The sequence below is a fragment of the Acanthisitta chloris genome, unplaced genomic scaffold (assembly GCF_000695815.1).
Source record: "Acanthisitta chloris isolate BGI_N310 unplaced genomic scaffold, ASM69581v1 scaffold23202, whole genome shotgun sequence".
Lineage (NCBI taxonomy): Eukaryota > Metazoa > Chordata > Aves > Passeriformes > Acanthisittidae > Acanthisitta > Acanthisitta chloris.
Genome location: NW_008661335.1, coordinates 11,442 through 33,772, shown reverse-complemented (window position 1 = coordinate 33,772; position 22,331 = coordinate 11,442). Strand labels below are relative to the sequence as shown.

Here is a 22,331-nt window from a genome sequence, read left to right as displayed (position 1 = left end):
CTGAATTACACAGGCATTATCTGGCTGGAGTACAGCCTCATATGGTCCACAGAGGGGCTGTTAAATCCCAGAGGAAATTAAATACAACAGGGGGCCTTCCTGTTATGTTGATCCAAGTGATCTTTTTTTTCCTCTGATAGAAATCAGCAGCTGGGTTGATGTTCTCTGGGGCATCAGTGTGCCTATTGCCGCTGGCAGAGAACATGAGAAATTGTCTGTCACCAAGGACAGGTGCTGAAGACCATGATTTTCTGCCACACTTGCATTTTTGTCATCACAGGGATTTCTTGCCTTGTGCTTTATTCAGTTTGTTGTCATAGTGAGATGGTGCTAGGAAGATGAAGATAGGTACTCACAGAGGAAGTGGAATATGAGAGAACATAGAAAAGTTTCATGAGTGTTTGTGGCATAGATAAACAGAGATGCACAGCACCACATTCCCTTCATCTTAATTCAAGGTGGTTTTGTCACACTGGTGCGGGCAAGGGATAGGAGCTGCTTTTTCCCATCCAAAAAGAGCTGTTGCTGAGGTTTAGCTCTCAGTGCAAAGGAAGGCTCTCAGAACCCTCTTGGAGTTGACACTAATGTGCTCTCTCCCTTTGTCTTTCTCAGCATTTCTCAGAGAACCTGGATCACTTCTCTGACAACATGGAGGATTTCTCAAACGACCTCTTCAGCAGTTTCTTCGATGACCCAGTACTGGCTGAGAAGAACCCACTGCTGGACATGGACCTGGATCCACCCACTCCAGGCATCCAGGCAGAGCACAGCTATTCCCTCAGTGGAGACTCTGCTCCCCAGAGCCCCCTCGTGCCTGTCAAGACTGAAGATAATGCTAACGGTGAGCATGAGACATGCACACTGCACAGCTTTGGACACATCTGTTAGCAGAGCTCTGGCTGGCTTCCATAAATAAGGACAAACTGGCTATTCCTTGGGCTTGCGCGTGGCTAGTCCAGGGAAGAATTTGATCTGGTGTTGTCAAATACAGCCCACATTTTTTCCTTCCGTTTGCGCTTTGACAGTCACACTGCTCCTTTGCTGGGCTTACTGTTATTTAGGAGGAAGATAATTGGTTGTGGTTCGGTGCGCTGCCAGCTTCTGGCAAGCAAGAGGCAACGTCTTTTTAGGACCCTGCAAATTTGGGTGTGGATGCCCTAGATCTAGCTCTGTTTTGGCATCTGGCAGCAGGATTTTGGCTTGCATATAGGAAGCATGAGTCTCTGGCTGCAACCAGTGCTGGTACGTGTGGAAAGCTAAGTGGCTTCTTTACCAGCAGATCTTTTAGCAGAAGACAGAGAGGAACAGTCATTTCAAAACTTATTTTTAAAACAATTCATTTCAGGATAATTTATGATGGCGGGATATTTTTAGAGCCATCCTTGCAGAGAGTCCTGTAATTTGTGGGACTGTGTGGGTGTCCCAACAGCTGATGGACACCAGGCTGCCTGAAAAAGCAGTGGCACAGGCTCAGTATACACAGAAGAAAGCCATTCTTTTGAGCAAGGGTGAGACTGGGACAGAGGCTTCCCTCTCATGGCCAGGAATTATCCCAGCTCCCTGGTACAAGTGCCAAGGCAGGAGGAGAGGAGGCTGGCCTCTGCTGCCTCTTTGGCCCCTGCAAAGGGCACAACCATATGCCACATTCCTTAGGGGCAACACAGAGAGGTCCTGGGAGAGAGGCTTATGGCAGGCCAAGCAGCTCTGCCTTAGTACTGAAAAAGCATTACATTTACTTTTTTTTTCCTTAGCTTTAACCCCAGTACAGCCTTGGCAGGGGTGACTAACAAAAATAACCAAACCAGCATGAACAAATAAATACATCTTTACTTTGCCTCTGAAAATGAATAGGAGATAAGACTTGGGAATGAGAGAAGCAGAAGGATGAATTTGTAGAAAGCAGTGAAATGAAGACTGGCCACATGAAGCTACCTCAGAGACTCTTCTCTGAGACACTTATCACCACTTCTGCTCCTTGCCTCTGTGACTGGACATGCCCCTCCAGCTGCTGTGTCTCCAAGGCAAGATCATGAATTTCCTGAGTGGAGTGTAACACTGATCCTTGGGCAGAGGCCAGCATAGGGTGTAGAGTGCATAACCCAAGAGAGCTTGAGATGGACCTTGGCATTTGCTCTCTGAGAGTTCAGATCAGTTCTATACAGGGAGTAAGGCTTAGTATTAATATGACAGGTACAAGAGTATCTATGCATCCAGTCCTGCAGCAAGATAATTCAACTCATCTTTCCAGGGCTTTCTTGGCTCATAATTGGATGTGAGTCATATTCTAGTGAAGCCCTGAGTCAGGTCCAGTATTTGCAACTTTTGGCACAGCTCCATCCAGTCTCAGTCCTTTTGGACATTCAGTTCAAATTAATTACCCACGAATGGCTTTTCTTTAACATTAAGCAAGCTCGTCCTGCAGCAAGATAATTCAACTCATCTTTCCAGGGCTTTCTTGGCTCATAATTGGATGTGAGTCATATTCTAGTGAAGCCCTGAGTCAGGTCCAGTATTTGCAACTTTTGGCACAGCTCCATCCAGTCTCAGTCCTTTTGGACATTCAGTTCAAATTAATTACCCACGAATGGCTTTTCTTTAACATTAAGCAAGCTCTGCTTGGTCTGCTCCTCAGGAATGTTGTGTCTAGGCTTGGAGCTGGTTGAGGCTTGCTATTTATGAGTTTTCTCCCAGCTTTTCTGCCGATCTCCAAAACTCTTCCAAATCCTGCCCCTTCCCGCATGGCTCCAACTAACACGGGTCAGATAGGGCGAGGCACTGGGTGCATTGTAACCCTGCTTAGCAGTGGAGTCTGCTTCCCAGATGGTTTATGCATATGGACTGCCTGCTCCAGTTCTCAGTACCAGCTCTCAGTTTTGCAGGGTGTGATTTGATGCCAGGAGCAGGGGAAAACAGGATTGTGTAGAACAGAACTGGACCAGCCTCAGGCTAGTGCCTGCCCTCATGTTCAGGTCCTGTTTCCTCAGTGCTCTGCCTCACCTCCTCAACCCAGGGCAGCTACAGATATTTCTCAGCTGTACTTCTTCCCAATATGGACAGAGTATCTAGAGCAGACGATGAGCTTCCTGGCATGCCTCATTCACCAACATATAGTGAAATCTGCAGGAGTTACACACCGGCCATACCTCTGAAACATCCTCTCAGGCAGAAGAAAGTAGACGTGTCCACAGAAAATGCCTCCTCCCCAGTCCCTCATTGACCCTCTGATATGTTTCTGATTCTGTAACCTAATCACTCCCCAGATAAATCTCCAAGGGTGGGAAAGAGAGCAGAGTCAGAAGGTAGACCGGAAATGGGAGGACGGTGCATACTTATTTGGGTGTCTGCTCCTTGGCCTGTCTGGACGGACAGCACTCAGGGCTTCTTTCTCATTGAGTCAAGTCTGATGAGGGAAAGTCCTTGGTGGTCTGCTCTCCCTTGTCTGGTAACTTGCTTCAGCAGCATCTCTCACAGAGGACGTCCCATGCCTCTGAGAAAAAGAGAACTGCAGAGCTTTGCAACAGAAAGGGAGGATAAGGAAGATGAGGCTTCAAATCAGAGTGAGAAACTTGAGATTAGCCAGTAGGCAAAACGTTCCCATTGTAAGCATAGTGCAACCGTAGAAAACATTCAGTAGGGGAAGCTGTGGACTCTTTATCACTTTTCAGAGGGGTGAGATCAAGTCAGACAATCATCTGTCAGGACTGACACAGGTTTAGTTGAACTTGCCTAGGGCAGTGGGATAGAGTGGAAGATGATGACTCAAGGTCCCTCATCCCTGTGATAGGCTGTGATCAGGCAGAACTCACTCCAAGTTTTCTGGATGCAAACGCTTGTGACTGTGTTAACACCTTGCCTCCTTCTATCAGAAAGGGTTTGTCTGCATAGCAGGGGTAACTGGGACTTCACTACCAGCTACAGGTTTGGTGTCCTTAGCAGGACAGAGAAAACACAATCCACTCTGTGTCTGCTCAGCAGTCTCTCTGTTGTCACAGCTGTGCATTGCACCCGTGCCTGAGACTGCCTGATGACATTGGCCCTTCTGCATTATGGGAAGCTCTAGGAAGCAATCCAGCAGCACTGAGAGCAGCACACACAGCTGATACACACATGGAGCAGCCACAGGAGCTATGTCAGTTCTTGAAGATGTCCAGTCACACAGGCAGCTGGAAGGAATGAGCATCTGCTAGGTAGACATGTCTAGGCTGCAAATAAGAGGTGCTAGACCAAAGACAGGAAGAGAACATATTCAAATGGCAAGCCCAACACTGTGTTAACTGATATAATTATTGTTCAAGCTCTAACACCTCTCTGTCCAAGCAAAAGCCAGAGGCAGAATTCTGCCCTGGCCTCTCCTGAAGGCACAGAGGCTGAGTTGGGCAAAGATGATGTTAAGGTACCTTTAAGTTTAGATCAGGGGGCAGCTCCCACGTGAAAAGCTGCTTGCTTGTACTCTTCTTTGTGCAGGCTTTTCTGGAGCTGAGAAGGACCTTTCTCCTCCTCTCCTCTTTCCAGGACATCTTCTTGATTAAGGCCTGCACTACAGAGCTGATCTGAGCAGCAGACAGCTAGGCAACATCCCTGGGTCTGAGAGTACTGCATGCAGAGAGGAGTGCAGAGGGTTCAAAGAGTGACTTGGACTGTGGCCTCATGTGGAGGCAACTGGGGCACTATCTGGTGACACACTTAGCAGTAGTCTGTCCTGTGTCAAGCCAAATGTGTTTCTGGTTGTCAGATAAAAAAAGGGAAGGGATAAGGATTAAAAAAAGAGGCTGCAGGCTGCAGGCCAGCTAGGAGTAGCTTTTTGGCAGGCTGAAGTGTTTGAAGAGCAAGGACCAAAACTTCAGAGCAGAGCCCAGGCGGCTCTCTTGCCTAGCAGGCTTTTTTTCCCATCTCAGCTGCAGTTTGACCACCACTGCCTGAATCACAGTTCCCGGGATCTCTATTTCCTGTTTCAAGCCAGACTCACATCATAAATATGCACGGGATGGAGCAGGCAGGGGGCAAGGAGAGTGTGCCCACAGTTTCAGTTAGTTCTCTTCAGACACTTCCTTTCCCCTCACTGCTGCTTCTTGTCCCTGCCAGTAATGGCAACAGGACATGGCTGTGGACAACAGTCCCCCTGAGCAGTGTAGGGTGGAGGAGGGAGTCTCAGAGGTGAGACTGAAAGGAGCAGCTGTGGAAGCAGCCTCACAAGCAGGTGCCACACTGGGCTTCCTTCCACAGAGATGGACCTTCCTCCTCTCTTGTCATGAAACAAAGCCCTGGTACTTGGCACAACATCATTGGGAGGCCAAAGCAGCAGTGTCAGCCTTTCACTGCCACCATTCTTGTCCTCTCACCAGCTCTTTAGCACAGAGATGGTGCTATTCTTGGTAACACACCTGGCAGCTCTGTGATGCTGGCCATGCTGCGTAAGGAGCAACAGCCCAGTATCTTCCTCTCACTGAGCCCTAAATATGAATGAGCTCCAGAGCACGAGACTGAGACATTAGTGGGGGAAGAGGCCCTGCAGCTGTCCTCCAGAACTTGGGCTGCACAGTCAGAGCACAGCAGAGACACAATTCCTCTAGCTCTGTGCTGTCTGCTCCCCATAGGCTGAAAGCTCATTCCCTTTTGTACTCTCAGTGGTGGGCCTGCACATGGTTGTGTGGTGACAGTGCTAAACTTGGAAAGGCAGCCTCCTCAGTTGGAGGGAAGCTGTCTGCATGGCTTTTTTTTCCTTGTTCTGTTTTCACTAGAGTTTGACTCTCACATTGTGCATATTTCAGAGCTGGAGAATGGAGTGTGGTCGCTGGGGCCCAAGCTCTGCTCCATCATGGTGAAACAGGAACAGAACCTGGCACTAGACCTGCCTGAATCCCAGCTAGCTGCCAGCTCCATACCAGTGCTGAACATCAACCCTCTGCAGAGACTGCCAGTCCCCGAGGAGGTGAGCCCATCTAAGATCCATCAGGAACCTCGGCTCTCACACAGCAGCAATCCGGGTGATGCAGACCCAGCCATGGAACCCAGGGTCCTGCGAGGTGATTTAGCTGCTGGACAGACAGGAGAAGGTGATACAAAGTCCAGAGACTGCATTATTTTTCATTCTCCTCTTGAAAAGGCAGTCAGAGGAGCAGCACTCCTGGTGTTGACTAAAACTGGTCTTGATTCCTGCAGTGAAGCTAGAAGACAGCTTATCCTTCAAGAGAAAATGGTGAAAAGAGGATTTTGTCCAGCACAGGAGGCTTTACAATCTCAGTTGAATATAAGCATGTTTCCTTGTCGCAAAAGCCCAAGGCTTTAAGCTTGCATCTGCTGGAGATCTGTCCCTCCAATCTGCCAGTATTGCTATAGCCACACTTGGCTTATTTTTGTTTTTCAGGGAACAATGTCAATTAATGTGATGCCAGTGGCCCCACTATTCCTGAGTATAGACCCCTGCTCTGCCACTGTCTTTTTCGTGGCCTTGAACTTGTCATACGGCTTTTCTTAGCTGTTCACTGGAAATGGAGGTCCCACTCCATCTCCTGCTTGATTTTTCCTATGAAATAGCAGGAATAATTATTTCTATGAAACAAGGAGCCAACTCTTTTGGTCATACCTAGTATTTTAAGAAGTCTGTCTGAAGGAGGTTCACTTATGCCACTGGTATTGTGAGTGTAACTTGAGGGCTCAGTTTGGCTGGCCTTAAGTCCAGCTATGTCAGACAAATAGCTCTGACCAGTTTCACACAGACCTTGCCTATCTACTGCTGGTCAGTAGAAATCAGTAGAGCATCTCTGGGGTTCACATCCTTTTTTCACTCACTCTGAGCATCTTTCCCATTTAAACAGCCATCCAAAACAAATGGGTTCTTCCAGCCAAAATTGTGCACAAACTTCCTCTATTATTTACACAGCTTGAACTTGTGTGTGCTCAGCAGCCATACCATGGTACTCTCTCAGCTGTGTTTACAGTCTGGAGGAGTTTGCAATGTGTCTGTTTAGTGTAAAAACTCCAGCTTATGGTGGGCTTGGGGCTGGCAAGTCAGGGAGCTAAGGGGCAGCATAGCCCAGATGGGAATAAATCTACTCTGTATTTAACTCTCAGTCCCCACCAGTTGGAAACAGTTGCTCAGTGGCCCTGGTGAAAATCATGTGAGCAGGACAAGGGAGTTGTTCTGTTTCTGTACAACCCCTATACTCCCATTTATAATGAAGGCAGATCAAAGAGGGACTTACCATGGTAATGTATGGGTTGGTTTGAATTACACTGGCTGGGTCTAGCAGAGGAAGAATTGCCAAGGTAAAAAGTCATCTTCCTTTTGGAGGTACTCAGCTCAGTGCATTGCTTGGCAGCACATCCATATACCACTGCCTCTTCCTCTGCAAACATTTGCACTCTGTGTGCCCAGCAACAGAGGCTTCAGGGGGCTTATGTTTGAGCTCTTGGTTTCCTTTATCTGTGGTGAGGGACTGCTTTTGGGGCCGGGCTGTGAGATGGGGCAGGACAGACAGCAGGGCAGCAGCAGCTACTAACAGAACTGGTGAGAACCTTATGGGCAGGGGAGGTGGCAGTGCCCAAGAGCTCTTTCTGCTTCTCTTCCACAGACTCCCATAGAAATGACTCCAGCACCTGTGATCAAAGCTGAACCCAAAGAGGTGAACCAGTTTTTAAATGTACCTGCAGGTAAGAAGAAAGAGCTTCCTGGTCTATAGAAACTGTATTACTCAGATATACATCATTATTATAGAAGGAGGAAAGACAACACCTGAGGGCAGAGCCATGCATGCAAGATGGGGCACAGAGTAATAGAGGAGTTAGCGCTGAACTATTCCAACTCAGATCAGTGCTGGAACCAGCAGCCACACACGGAATTGTTCAGACAGGGACTCCCAGGCAAAATAGGCTACTTCAGAGTTGGAAATATGCAAGAGTGCCTTTAAAATCCTCAGAGAGACTGTAGAGTTATCCAAAAACAACCATCTGAAAGTCAGGAAATTCAGGATCTAATTTAATTTGAAAGAAACCCAAGCATCTGAAAATCTGCCGATGCACAAATGCAAGCACTGTAGGAACTCCCACTGCTGCAGAGAGACATTCCTTAGGCATATTCCCACCTCCATTAAGGCCCCCGGGGCTCTCCAGTACAAAGTGGGGACAGTTTTCAAATGCTTGGAAACCAACTGAGTGACTGGACCCCCTTTGGATCAAGTGTGCTGGCAAGTGTGTGAGCCCTGCAGTGCTTTTGGAAGAGCTTTTCTCTCACAGAGCTTCCTGTACTTGTGAACAGGCCATGAAGCAAAACATCATGGGCTTTGTACTCCATTTGGTTAACACTGGAGTGAGCACCTTATTGCTTTGTAAGTACCTTCTGTGTCTTGACAAAGCCCCTGCCAGCTCTCCTGCAGTTCCTAGTTTAGCACATTTGAGGTCAGTCTCACCTCTGTCTTGGGCAGTGCTGAGTCCAGCCTTGTTCTCAGACCCACCCCATCTTGTGAGACTCATCACCCTCTCCTTTCAGTCCTGTGTTATGGTAGGGCCCTATACCTGTACCAACAGGCTGACATGAAAGCCATTGACTTGATCTCCTTATTTGTCAGTAGAAGAACTGGTGCAGATGCCTCCAACTCCACCCAGCAGCCATGGCAGTGACAGCGATGGATCTCAGAGCCCCCAGTCCCTGCCTCCCTCCAGTCCAGCTCGGCCTGCTGCTCGCTCTTCTACTGCCATCTCCTCCTCACCTCTCCTTACAGCACCACACGTAAGGAGGCAGCAGGGCAGCACTGGGACACAGGGCTCCTTGGTGCTCAGAAGGCTTTGGAAGATTTCTGATGCTCATGCAGGGGATCCTGCCTTTGTTAAGGGCTCCAAGCTAAAATACTTTGGCAAGCCAATGTATTGTCTTAGCAGAGGGATGTGGGGACAGGATGATGCTCACAGGAGTGTGGAGAGGCACAGTGAGTCTTGCATAATAAAAAGAAAGAGCACTGCCCTGCACCTATTTGGTGTCAGTGGGCAGCAGTGTATTTTATTCTGATGTGTACAGCCTCTGGCTGCTCTGCAAGGCTTTAAAGAGGATCATTGGGATAGAACTCCTTGCTGACACTGATGGATGTTCTATGTTTCAGAAGTTACAAGGAACCTCTGGCCCACTGCTCTTGACTGAAGAGGAGAAGCGCACCTTGATTGCTGAGGGTTACCCCATTCCTACCAAGCTACCCCTTACCAAAGCAGAGGAGAAAGCACTGAAGAGGGTCAGGAGGAAAATCAAGAACAAGGTAACTGCAAAAAATGTCATCATACAGTTCCCATGATTCCAGAGCATCCTCAGCTCACCAGTGCTATAGCTACCCTTCCCTCCTCAGCTGCAGTGCAGTTCAGAAAAGGAAGGATCCTGCCTTTGGCACACTAGCACAAGCCTCCCAGCTCACAGAAATGGTGCCATGGGGCATCTCAGTGTGCATACTCTGCATGCAGCCATATCTGGGAAGTGTGACTTCCAGCCCAGCTCCTAAGAATGTGTGGCATGGGATAGAGCCCACAAGCTAAGGAATCACAGATCAGACAAACTGGTCTGGTTGGGGCTTGCTGGGAGGGCAGAGAAACCAGGGCCATTGTGTGGTGCAGGACAGATGATACACAGAGCTTATTAGCCAGGCAGAGGCTGTGAGACTTTAGACTGGGATTAGAAAGCATCCCATGGGAGAAGTAGTGAGACCCTGATTTAGTCACCCAGTGACTCAGAAGTGGTCTGGGACAGAATCAGCCCAGATAGCCACAGAACGTAGCCACATCAGCCAGAGAAGTTAAAAGTAACCCTAAAGATCTTCTCAGCAGTGAGGGGCATAATACAATGAATGGTTGTGGTCTATAGGTCAAGGAAGGCTGCATACCTACAGCCTCCATCCCTCCTAGTTTTGGCCTGGAGACTAATAGAAATGGCAGACTGGAAGGCAACTTCCCCATTTGCCTTTAGGGTGCTGTGTATGCAGGGAACAGACAAGTTGCATGAGCCATAAAGGAATGTACAGCGGTTTATGATACTGACTCCTCTCTGATGGCTTTCCCCCCTCACAGATCTCTGCTCAGGAGAGTCGCAGGAAGAAGAAAGAGTATGTGGAGTGTTTAGAGAAAAAGTAAGTTTCTTATTCTCAGTGTTACCTTTGAAAAAGGACTACAGTTTTTCCCCACATTCCTTCCCCTTCCACTCTCTACATTAGCTTTGTTTTTCTCCATGCAACCCTGAAGTCCTGCAAGTACAACAGTTATAAGCCTAAGGTGACATCACATGACATTGACGGGGTAGAAAATAACTCCTGTACTGGCAACCCCTGATGGGCATTCCCAGGCAAAGAAGAATGCTGGGATCCAGGTGCAAATTAATGTTTCTGTATAAACACCATTTTCTTCCCAGTTACAACACCATCTGAAATCAGCGAATGGAAAAAAAACAACCCCCAAACCAAACTTTAATTAACTCTTCTCCCTCATGCAATTTGTTTATCTTCTCTAAGTGCACAGAAATGCTGATAAAACAGACGGCTCAAGGCACCTTCAGGTTCTTATGCAGCACCTTGGTGTGCATGTGTGTGCCCAGGCATCAGAGCACAGTATCTCCAGATAGCGTCCCACACTGACACCTTCAAGCCAGGGCTGAGGAGTTGGCTAGCCTTGCTCCAGGGGCAGGTCCAGGGTTTGGTGCTGGGGCCTCTTCCCCAGATGTGGCCGTGGTGCCTGTATGTACTCATCAGTTTGTTACGCTAGTGCATTGCTGTGACAGATGGCTTTCAAACAATGCCAGGTTTAAATGTGAACCAAAAGCAGCATTCAGTGAATTGTTTTAATGGAACATGTCTTTGGTCAGCTTGGTTTTCTGTAAGAGATTTGTCAAAACTTATACTTGGGCCCTTCACCATTCAGTTCAACACCTTTGCTGCAAGCCCAGTTTTTGCACGGAACGCGTGGTTCAGAGGCTGTGCTGGAAACTTCCAGCAGGATCAGGCTGTGTCTCTGGCCTGCCTTCCGCCGGGCCTGGAAGCATTCCCGTTCCCTTGTCCCAGCTGCAGCCGTTCCACTTTCCCTTCCGAAGCCATGGGAGGGAGCCTGCAGGTTCTCTGCTGCCCTCAAGTGCTTGCATTAGGAGCTGGCCCGGCGTTTGCATGGATTTCACAGCCCGGGCAGGTTCCCAGTCTGAGTAGAAGAGGTTTGAATTTATCCCCCTCCCTTTTCATGCTCCTTAGGGGGGCTTTGGAACTGATGGAGATGTCTGCATAACTTCGAGTCTGTCCTGACTTGACTTGCCTGTAACCAGGTGCTACTGTCTCTGCCAACCTTCGGGAACCCCTGAACTGGGAATTGTTGCACGTAACTGTCCACCTGCAATTTCATCCCTGATCCATTGGTACTGGCTGCAACCAGGTGGGCCAGTAACATTTGACTCCAGGACCATATCTGCAGGTGATGGATGAGGCCACTGAGTCCCCACACCTTGAGAGAGGCAAGGACTACATTCTCTTTATCTGTCTGACCTTTGTAATTGACTGGCTATGGGTTTTATTCCCACAGGGTCGAGACATACACAACAGAAAACAATGAACTCTGGAAAAAAGTGGAGACCTTAGAAAATGCAAACAGGTAAGAGAGGCTAGACCTGACCCTCTGTGGGTAGAGGAGGGTGGTCAGGAAGGGAATTCAGGGGAGTGCTGAGGTTGGGGGTGAGAAGGGAAAGGCAGGTTCCCCCAGCTCCCAGGGGATGGGTACTGCTTGGCAAGGCACTGATTGTCAGCCTGTGACAGCAATGAGGCAGCTGGGTTTGGTTAGCAAGCCTGGAATGTTTGTATTGGGACAGCCAGACCACTCTGCAGTGAGGGGAGGGAGGGAAGGCATGTTTCCCATATCCCACATCTTCCTCCTTTCAGCCCTTTGGGCTCATGCTGCCATCCCCATTGCCCTCCAGGCCTCTGGCTGTCTCCAAGGCAGATGTATTGAGGGAGGCTTCCTACACCAGCCTCTCTGACCCACTGTTTATGCTTTTTGGCTCTTTGGAAGAATACAAGGCACTGGGCATATTGTGGCTGTTTCAGGTTTCTCTTGAGAAACCTGAGTGCTTGTTTCTGCAGCCCCATTTACATCAGCTCAAAACGAAAGGGAGAATCACAGCCAGAGACCCAGTTCCTCACTCACTCCTCTGCTGCCACTACAGCTCATGAAGTACTCCTAGAGGCTCGATTACACTTCTTCCTCCCATCCATGGCATGAGTACTGTGGCCTTGGCTTCCAGGCCAGCCACTGGTGCCAGGACCAGGGGCTGTCAGGCATGGTTTGGCTGAGTTGTACGAGAGCCAGATGTCTCCCATCTGCCAGAGATACAGCTGCTCAGCTGCTCTCATTCATGGGGCACAGCTTGCCCCTCAGCCTCTCTGGGAGTGTGGGCAGCCCTGCCATGAAAAAGTGTGAGCCCTACCCTGAACAATCAGGAGATTGGTCTAAAAGCCAGGAGATTTTCTTTTTTTTCCAAAATACACACTGTGTTCTTGCTAACTGGGTTTGGGTTTTGAGCACTGCCAGTGGGACACTGTGCTTTCTCCACATGTACAAGGAGCAGAAGAGAATTTGGAAAGAGATAAAGACACGATTCTCTTGCAATCTCCTGGCTTCAGGACCTGGCATTTTATGAAAGCTCAAACATACTTGTTTAAAACAGTCAGTGTTCCCAGGGGGAAACTTGTCAGAAGTCTGCATTTCAGTAATTTTCACCTCTTGAGAACTGTGTGCTCTGTTGTCTCCCTCATCCCAGATTTCTTCACTGGCCCATCGAAGGATTGAGTAGCTCTTGGTGACACCTACCACTGTTTTGTGTTTATGTGTGCGGAGGCCCATGAACAGTTAAATGGGGCAGTGCCCTTAGCATGTGTTCCAACCAGGACAGGCAGGGAATGAATTAATTGCTGAGCTCAAGATTTGGCTTTGCCCATGTCTCTCTGCAGACTTTGCCAAGACTGAAGAAGCTGGAGGGGATCACAGCTTTTTTATTTCTCACCACCACATGGTTTGGGGCACAGGTTGAGCTTCAGTGTGTGTGTCTCTGAGTGAAGTGCTAGAGGTCTGACCTGTCTACAAAGTTCAGCCTCCATCCTAGAGCTTGGTTTTCATGGTAGTCTGTACTATTGTGGGAGTTGACTGCCTGGTCATTGAGGCACTCAGGAGTCCTAAATGTATGGGACATTCATTTGTAGTGAGTAGGTGGAGTGAAGGTGGTGGTGGATCTGCTGGTGAAACCCTTTTTTGTTTCCTGCTTCCCAAGCAGGTTCTCTGACCAAACAGGTCAGAGAACTTGGACAAGATACAGCAAAGGGAAAATACTTGTTTTCACAAGAAGGGAAAATCAAGGTAAAATATGGAAGGGGTAGTGGTATTCTTGCCTCACATACTGGCTGCTACTTCCTTATCAAGTTTTGATATGTGTTGTTTCCTATCACAGGACTCTGCTCCAGCAGTTACAGAAACTGCAGGCTCTGGTAGCTGGCAAAGTCTCCAGACCTTATAAAATGGCTTCCACACAGACCGGAACGTGCCTAATGGTATAAGCTTGATTTTCACCTTCCTTATTGGCCACGCTTCTCCAGACAGCATTGATTGCTTGTCTCTGCCCTCTTTGCTGTTGCCCTGCTCTGTTGCCAGTTACGTCTGCTCTCTCCTTTTGTGTTACAATCACCAGAACTGGGTCCTGTGTCATACATACACAGTTTGTTTATTCAATATGTTTATGTCAGTTTTTTATGCAACAACATCAGAATAGTTCCTGCATTTTTACTGTCTTGTTCTTTGGGCAAAATGGCACTTTGTTTGCTTTTCATTAGCTATCAGCCATTCAGCAAAAATCTTCAATGAGCTTCCATCATAATGGGTAGAGTTTTCTTTTGCTGAGTTGGCAATGCTTAATGTTTAACTTAGCAGGGCAGGCCAACAGTTCAAGTATTCCTCCCAGTGAGCATTACCTTGTGTTTATCAGCAAGAAATAGCATCCCTTCCTGCTATGCCTGCACATCAGGCTTTGTTAAATTCAGCTGGAATTCTCTTTGTTTGCCATTTTGACTAACCAAAATGATTTGCCTTTGTCTGTTATTTTGGTAATCCCTGTTTGCCTCTCATTTCTCATAGTGGAGGATCATGGTTAAAAAAATTGGCTTCACCTAGGAGTTTCAGGGCATGCTGGTATGCAGCCATAAATAAAGTCAATTGCTTATTCTTCATTTCATTTTTTGCCAGGGGGAAAGTTTACGATCCATGGTAAAAATATAACCTTCACCCCTGTGATGTCTTTGCAGGATTGTTGTAGTAGCTGCTTATAACAAATTTGTCATAGTTGGTTTCTACATCTGGTTATCACTTGTGTACTCTTAACAGTCACAAAATGCAAACAGATGGTGAGGTGTTTGCCCCACTTTCTCAGGATCCTCAGTGTCCCAAGGGATTGGTTTTTTGCTCTTAGTTCAATCAGTTTCCTTGGCTCCAGAGCCCCTGCTCTGTAATTTCCAGCACTGCCTCCTTTCAAAATCTGCTGAGGCTTTTGCTACTCTTTGCTGCTCCCATGTCAGACCAGATTTCAATGACTGACTACTTTGCCCTGTGTCTTCATTCCCAAGTCCTTTCCACATTTTTGGGTGTGACGCAGCTGAGCTCAATGACTCATTGATCCTTCATGCAACAGCTCATGAGGGCACCCGTGGCTCCAGCTCTTCTATGCTACTATCTGGAATAAGCAATTCCAGAAGAGGTGCCTTCCAGACACCCTCTGTGCTACAGGCTGATAGAATACCTAATTTAGCTTCCCAACAATATCTTATCTCTCTCTGACGCCCACTTCGTTCCAGACATCCCAGCCCACACACCAACTCTCTCAGGCTTCCTAGCTTTGAAGCATTTCAAGAATTTGTAATTTGCTTTTCTATCTTTGGCCAGTTCCTCTCATAAGCCTCCAAGTTCCCATTTTCCATTTTTAAATATAGCACTCCTTATCACAACAGATACGTAGAATCATCATGCCTTGCAGCATGGGAGTAGAGCAGACTAGACATCCCAGCCCACACACCAACTCTCTCAGGCTTCCTAGCTTTGAAGCATTTCAAGAATTTGTAATTTGCTTTTCTATCTTTGGCCAGTTCCTCTCATAAGCCTCCAAGTTCCCATTTTCCATTTTTAAATATAGCACTCCTTATCACAACAGATACGTAGAATCATCATGCCTTGCAGCATGGGAGTAGAGCAGACTACCCCTCTAAGTCTGTGTTATATTTGTACAGACAGTTCTTGAAGGCCTCCAGTAGTGAGGAGCCCTCAGCCTCCTCAGGCAAACCATTCCAGTGCTGTGTTATCTTTCCCAGATAAAGCTTCTTGCTATCTCATCTCAATCTTCCTTGCAACAGCTTAAGCCTATTACAACTACTTCTGCCCACTCTAAACAAGATCTGTTGATTCTCCCTTTGTGCAGCTGCATTTTACCTATTTGAAAACTCTTGGTTTGAGCAACTCCCTTCAGTCTGTTCTGCTAAATCACCACAATGTCTTCAGTCTTCCCTTATATGTTGAGTTACCATATCACTGCTTGTTCCCACAGCTCTCTTCCAGACTCTCTCCAATGGCCCTGCATCTTTTTGGAAATATAGGGCCCAAATCTGGATACAGTGTCCCACCTGATGGCCAGTACAGACGCAGACAGAAAGCCTGTTTGTACTGCTTGGGCTGAGATTTGCCCTCTGCAAAGTGACACTGACTTGGGCCTGTCTTGTGTTTCATCTTAACTCCCAGATCCTCTTCTGTAGAACAGCTGAAACACGTAGTCACTGACGTGTTCCCTGTTAATCAGTCCTGCCACCTTGGGGTTCTCAGCAGGTCTCCACATTTATCTGTACAGACCTTCCCACTGTTCTCTTGGACCACTTCCTCCCATGGTCAAGATTGTTCTGAATTTGAATCCTGACCAAAAGTCAGTCTGCTTGTAGTCTTTCCCATCTGCAGATTTGATACAGTCCATCATTCAAGTCAAGCTTAGAAATGCTGAATCTTGCCAGAGCCGTAACAGATCTCTCTGCTACTCCATCTGCTACTTCCTCACAGTTTGACAGTAAACCATTTGATAAATACACTCTCAGTATGTCTTTTTTTTTTTTTATTAATTTTGCCTTCACCTTTCCAACTGGTTTTGCAGTAGTTTCCTCTAGCTTAATTTCCCTCACTTTTAAGAGGTCAAATAGTGAGATGGTCAAATGCTGTGAGAGGAATGGTACTCAGAGTCAAACTAAGAATTATTGTTATAAAGTATTACAGAGTTTGAACTAGAACTAAATCAAAGCATCAGAGTTAACCTGAAACAAAACAGAGTAAAAACAATGCTGTTTTGCAAAGCCCCAGTTGAGAGTCATGTTAAAGCAAGATGTTAAGTATACTGCTCTTTCCCAGCCCAAAGAGCCTGTTTAATTTTAAAAGGGAAGAACAGACTTCACAGGGCTGGGTCTCTTTTCTGTAAGTTGTGTGTTTGGCTGTCATTATTCCAAGCAACATCTATTCAGAATTTTTTTTCTGTTTTTGTGTAATAAGGATTCTAAATGCCTCATGCGCCAGATATGATATGCTTAGACAGCATCTATGCTATCCACATTTAATGTCCTTACTTTTAAACAAGCCATGAAGTCTGGACAATTAAAATCTCTCTTTATATATTGTAGTATCCCCATGTTATTATTTGATCTTCCACATCTCCCAGAATCCACTACTGGTCAAAACTACCTTGATGTACCAGCTTCTGTGTGCTACTCAGGCTACTCTGAAATAGATGACTCTTCTGAAAAGCAGTCAAGCAATTGCTGGCTGTCCCCACAGGCATCCCCACAGGTGTCCCCACAGGTCAAACTTAGCTAGTTTATACGTAGGTAGTAGAAATCACCAGATGCATTTCCCCTTTGGCTGCTCAGTCTGACTGCTGAGCTGGCAGCAGCTAGTTATATACCACCCATAGCACATGGGTGTTCAGGTAAAAAGGATTTGACTTTGTACCATTTCCCATGTGGCACTTCTTGCTCCATACTGGCAGTTCCCCTAAACTCTATAGAGTCCCTTATGATCAGCACTGACATCTCACTTGGAAGCTTTACTCTTACGGCAGAATTTCAGACAGGTCCAGACCCACATGAGAGGGATTTCCAAGGAGATTTCACGTACCTCTCTCCTGTTATCACTGCCTAGTACCCCTGACTGGTTTGCCTTACAGCAGAAGACACTGACACATGGTCCTGCATACCTACATGTCAAGCATAAATTTAACCCTTTCCTTGGAGTCTGCATCTTTACTATCAGATACTAGGCAACCACAGTTCTGCAGTCATTTCTGTCCTCCATGAATAGTTTCACTTCACTTTGCTATGTGCTGTGGTACCTCACAGATTTCTCTCAGTGAGCTTGTTTTCTTTACAGCCCATGACAGCTCCTGCTGAGCCAATGGTTAGGTTCCCTTTGGTCAAGGCTGAGTTTGTCCCTTCTGTTGAATCTCCCTCTTTCTCAGCTTGTTTCTCAGCTATGCCTTCCACTATCTTCCCTCAGCTGGATGGGCAATTTCTCACTATTGAACCAGAAATACTCCAAATAAAGTATCAAGAGGAAGTTTCTTACTTCCCTTCTTAGATTTGCACTGCAAGCCCCTTCCCTCCCTGGGTTCCATAGGGACCCAGTTGTCAGCCTGACCAGATGTTCTTACACAGCATTCTGTTTGTGTGATGTGGGGGGAGTGTTTCTCCATGGCTAGTGGCACTCACTCTGTGCTGATATCCTCTCTAGGTGCTGGCACTCTGCTTCGTTCTGATCCTGGGATCCCTGATGCCCTGTCTCCCTGAGTTCTCTTCAGCATCACAGACAGTGAAAGCAACACCAGCACCAGACATTTACACAACTAGTAAGAGTGAGTCTAAACCTGCTTCCTCCATTTCAACTTGTCAAACTATTTCCAGCTCTTCTCTTGACACTCTGCACTCAGGGGTAGTATCCTCCCCTCTGTGCCTACCCCATATGCTGGGGCTGTGGTAGGGGAAGATTCCAAGTGGTGATTGTCAGTGTTACAAACTCTGATAACAGCACCTTGTTTGGGCCTGTTGCTGTTGTCTGCTAACTGTTGTTCCAAAACATGGTAAGTGTCAAAGGAAGGAACATGAGGGAAGAGACCCAGGACAGAGTGGTTGTCTTCTGAGGAGGCTATGTGTCCAGGGGGGCATTTGCCTGGGGGGAGGAGGGTATTCTGCACAGGTGCACATGCACAAGGCAGGGTGGGCATGTGCTGAAACTACCTTCATGACTCAAAACCATTGCAAGAGACCTTGTCCTCGTTGTTAACCAATGCTCTCCATTTTTCCAGTTCAATCACGGAGCCTCCTTTTCTATGATGAGGGTGCTGGCTCCTTAGAAGAGAGCTATAGCTCCTTCCTAACCGTGGACCATCCTGAGGGGTGGGAGGCCACAAAAAGGCAGTCTGAAGAAGGAAGGCCTCATTTAGCCAGGACACATGCAACGGCCAAATATCTGAGCAAATCCCAGCTGGAGGGTCCTGACCGGAACCGAACTGACCCAACTCTTGCCCACCTCAAAGAGCAATTCCATGAGAGGTAAGCAGGTGGGGCCACCTTCCAAGCCTCAAAACACAGCATGGTGTCTGGGAGTAAGCAGGAGGCATGTCCACCCTCTCTCCTGCAAGCTAAGGAGAACTGAGCTGCCTGGGACAGGCAACTAGCTAAGAGCAGTGGCTGGAGGAGGCCAGTGCTGGCAGGACACATAAGAACAAGTTTATTTTCTAGAGCAAAAGTTTGGAACTTCCTAAAGTAGTGTCCCACTGGCATTGAGCTGCAGAAGACTGGCTGACTTAGGTGGTCCCAGGCTTGCTGTCTATTCAGTGCCCTGGGGAAAGAGCTCATCCTGGTCAGAGCACACAGAGAAGTGAATTTTCAAAGGAGGCTGCAATGAACCTTGACTGATGCCTTGTCTTTTCTTTTCCTCAGGGAGAGAAGCTCCAGTGAGACAACTGAATTCTTGTAGCAGCTGCTGGACCTCAAGGCCTCATCTGTCTGATTGCAGGATTCCCTCCTCACCAAGCAACTGAGGGGACTTGGCAAGAGAGGACACTGCATTCAGACACTCCTAAACTGGCCTTGGGTTCAGCTCCCCCCCTTTCTCATCCTCCCCATTAGTACTGATCTCTCTGAGGGGAGTCACAGGACTGCCAGAACCAGCAGTGAATGTCTGGAGAAGCCCTGGGACACCCTCTTCTCCTGGCCTTACCTCCTGCTTAAATGAGCACTACCCTATGGATGTGGGCTCACTTTGGAGTGGAGGGAGATCAGGGAAAGCCCCCAAACTATTCAGCTCGCTCCTCAAAGCCTCCAGACCAAGGGGGCTGTTCCCAGGTATGGACCCCTTGTCTACATCAGATGCACCTGAAGGGGAGAGAGAGAGAGAGAGAGAGAGAGAGAGAGAGAGAGAGAGAGAGAGCTGGACTTACTGTCCTGCCTGGAGGACTTAGGATTGGGTGATACTGGTGCTGTAGAAATGGCTCTGGAGAGTTTGAGCTCATTCCTTGCCCTCCATCTGTTAGTATATTTCTGCTTCCGTTGAGAGAAAACCTAGTTCTTCCTTGCTCTAGTTTTCTCTTGATGGACATGCCTATGTAACTTCAACAGCAACTATCTGCAAAGATCTGCACACAAGCGGAGTGGGGGAAACAGATGCCAGACAGATAAATCACCATAAAAATTAGCCAGCAGCTTCTGGGCAACTAGAGCTCTGAATAGAGAACAATTTTGCCCCACAATCCACTTCTCCCCACCCTCGATACTCTTGCTTTGGCAGGGGTAGTATTCCTGTTTCTGTTCCCAGCTTGGGCCCTACAGTGCAGTGCTAACCATGTCAGAGGCCTTCTCACTTTCTGTTCTGCAGCCTCCCCCACTTTGAGAGTGAGTGAGATAAACACATTCTTATAACCCAGCCTCCACCCCAGCTCTCCATCTCCAATTCTGCTTCATGCCAAATGGGGCTTTCTAGGAACCACCAAGGAGAGCTCTGCAACCCATTGGAGGGCTGTCAGGTAGCCATCGTTCCCCTCACATCCTCTGTGTTCAGAGCAGTGTTGTGAAAGCCACTGAGGATATAGTGGCATTTCTGGTGACAGGTACATCTGTCAGGGAGGAGGTGGCATGTTGGAATTGGCCAGGGTCACCAAAGACAGTTTTAGACTGCTTTCTTCTAAGTGCTGGCACCAAAGGTAGCAAACTCTTAACCATACTACCCCTCAGGCCAGACTTGCCAAGTTTGGTATTGAAGTGACCTCATCTCAAGCCTATGCCATCCTCTTTAGCACCCAGGTGCCCATTTCTGACCCTTCTTCCTCCACAGCAAAAGCCCTGCAGAAAGCCTCAAGTGTCTCCTCTCTCCATTCCCTCAACTGCCATTTGATGGAAGGACAATGTGGGACATGAGTGTCAGAGATCTGGGATGCGGTAGACTGTCTCGTGTTTTAACACAGGAGTCCCTGTGCACTCTCCCAGGTCTCACAGCAGGCTCCTCTTTAGCTTGTTTCTCATCAAGCACCCTGAACTCACTCTGCACTGCCCCAGTTTCTTCTCTTCCCTCAGGCTGGGAGTGGAGAAGGCTCCCTGGAGAGGAAAGATGGGATGGCTTTTGCTCAAGGACTGAGGGAAGGGCCATCACATCCTTCTTTTCTCCCTTCTGAAAACTGTTTTTGCCCCCTGAAGTCATTTAGGACAAATTTGGACACAACTAACTGCAACCATATATGCATGGCCAGTGGAGTGAGGAAGAGCATAGCTCTGCTCTTCTCAAGGTTCCCACAGGACCTGCTGGTCACCAGATACCACTGCATTCCCCATCCTCCACCTCCACCCCAGCACAAAGAACCACTGCCGGGTCCAAGCACACCCTCTTCCACCCCAGCAGTTCCACTGAGCATGTCCCCATGCCTCACACTCCCACCGTTGTACAGAGACCAAGAGCAGAACTCGTTTGTACATAATGAACCTTATTTTGTATTATTGCCAATCCCTTAAGATATTGTATTTTGGAGACTCTCAGATCCTATTTTCAGTATTGTATTTTATTAAGAATTAGTGCGGGCTTGGCATCTATTCACTCCTTTCTCGTAGCAGCTCACTTTCCACTTATACTCCAGCAGCTGCCTCTTCCCTCCTCTTTGTTTTTGTTTGGTTTTCTTTTTATTTTTTGTGTTTTGATTTGGTTTTCTTTCAAGCCACCTTTTCTCCTCATCCTATCACTTGCTCTGCATTTGCTTTATGAAGCAAAATAAAAATAAAATAAAAAGATGCAGCATCAGCCCTGGGCCGACGGGTTCTTTCATTGAGGCATGGTTGTCACACTGGCCCACATGCACAGCTCCTCAGCTCTTGCTCCCTGACTGTTCTGTTCCCTGGTCACATGCAGAATTAGTTCAGTACTGGGGCCTCATGCTCAGTGTCAGGGGCTAGAAGCAAACTTACATGTTTTATTTCCAGCAGCACTATCATTTCTTCTGCAGTTCTGAACAAGTCAGCACTGTTCTGACTCAGTTCCTTCTCCCCCTCCAAACTACCACTCTCATCCTCTTGGAAGGAGAAAGATCATGGAAGAAAGTCTGTGAGGTGCAATGAGCTCCTCTGATGAAGAGGTTGCGCAGGAGTCACAGACAACAAAGACATCGCTAGTAGCACCATGGCTCTGGTCCCATCCTGGCTGAAAAAATACTTAAATCCTTCTGTTCGCTGTAAAAGCAGAGCAGCTGTGCTCAGATTGGCAATGACCTGGGTCCTGGCTGTCTGTCAGCTTGTACCTCTGACAGTCCACTTATATCTGTGGAAACTGATAGATTTTGTCCTGATTTTGTGGGAAAAAAAAAGGCAACAGGGGGTTTAGAAAATAAATCTTCATTTTATAGAAAGCTCCAAGTGGGTTCATTAGAATTTGGCCATTGAAACAACTCCTTCTTGCCGTCAGGCCTTCCACATCTGGAAGACAGCCCCAGCAGAAGCCCTTCTCAGAGATACTAAAAGGTGGCTCCATCTCCCACCTCTGGCCGGGTTGGTACAGCAGGACTCTTCCCCACAGCAGGAGGATATGAGGCGTGGGGCTCGCAAAGGTCTTTCTGCAGATTACAATTTCTTTGTGGAGAGGAGTAAAGCTGTTGCCATGCTGTTGTGACCGAGCTGACTCCAACAGGAGCCATGACAGAGAGGAGCTCTTTTCTTGGCTGGGTCTGTACTGTCAAGGGGGGATTTGATGTGGGATCCATGGCCAGTTAGTCTGACATGGATTTTGCAGACCCC

At 47.6% G+C, this 22,331-nt stretch overlaps 1 protein-coding gene across 1 annotated transcript; it reads left to right on the top strand.

The window, feature by feature from the left end:
- Positions 1–648: 648 nt before the first annotated feature.
- Positions 649–19,316, top strand: CREB3L1 (cAMP responsive element binding protein 3-like 1). Its single transcript, XM_009070202.1, has 11 exons — positions 649–841; positions 5,769–5,929; positions 7,572–7,650; positions 8,565–8,725; positions 9,093–9,242; positions 10,042–10,100; positions 11,530–11,598; positions 13,445–13,544; positions 17,794–17,914; positions 18,365–18,611; positions 19,002–19,316. The coding sequence occupies exons 1-11, from the start codon at positions 649–651 to the stop codon at positions 19,036–19,038; spliced, it is 1,377 nt and encodes a 458-aa protein (XP_009068450.1). The 3' UTR covers positions 19,039–19,316.
- The last annotated feature ends 3,015 nt before the right edge of the window (positions 19,317–22,331 follow it).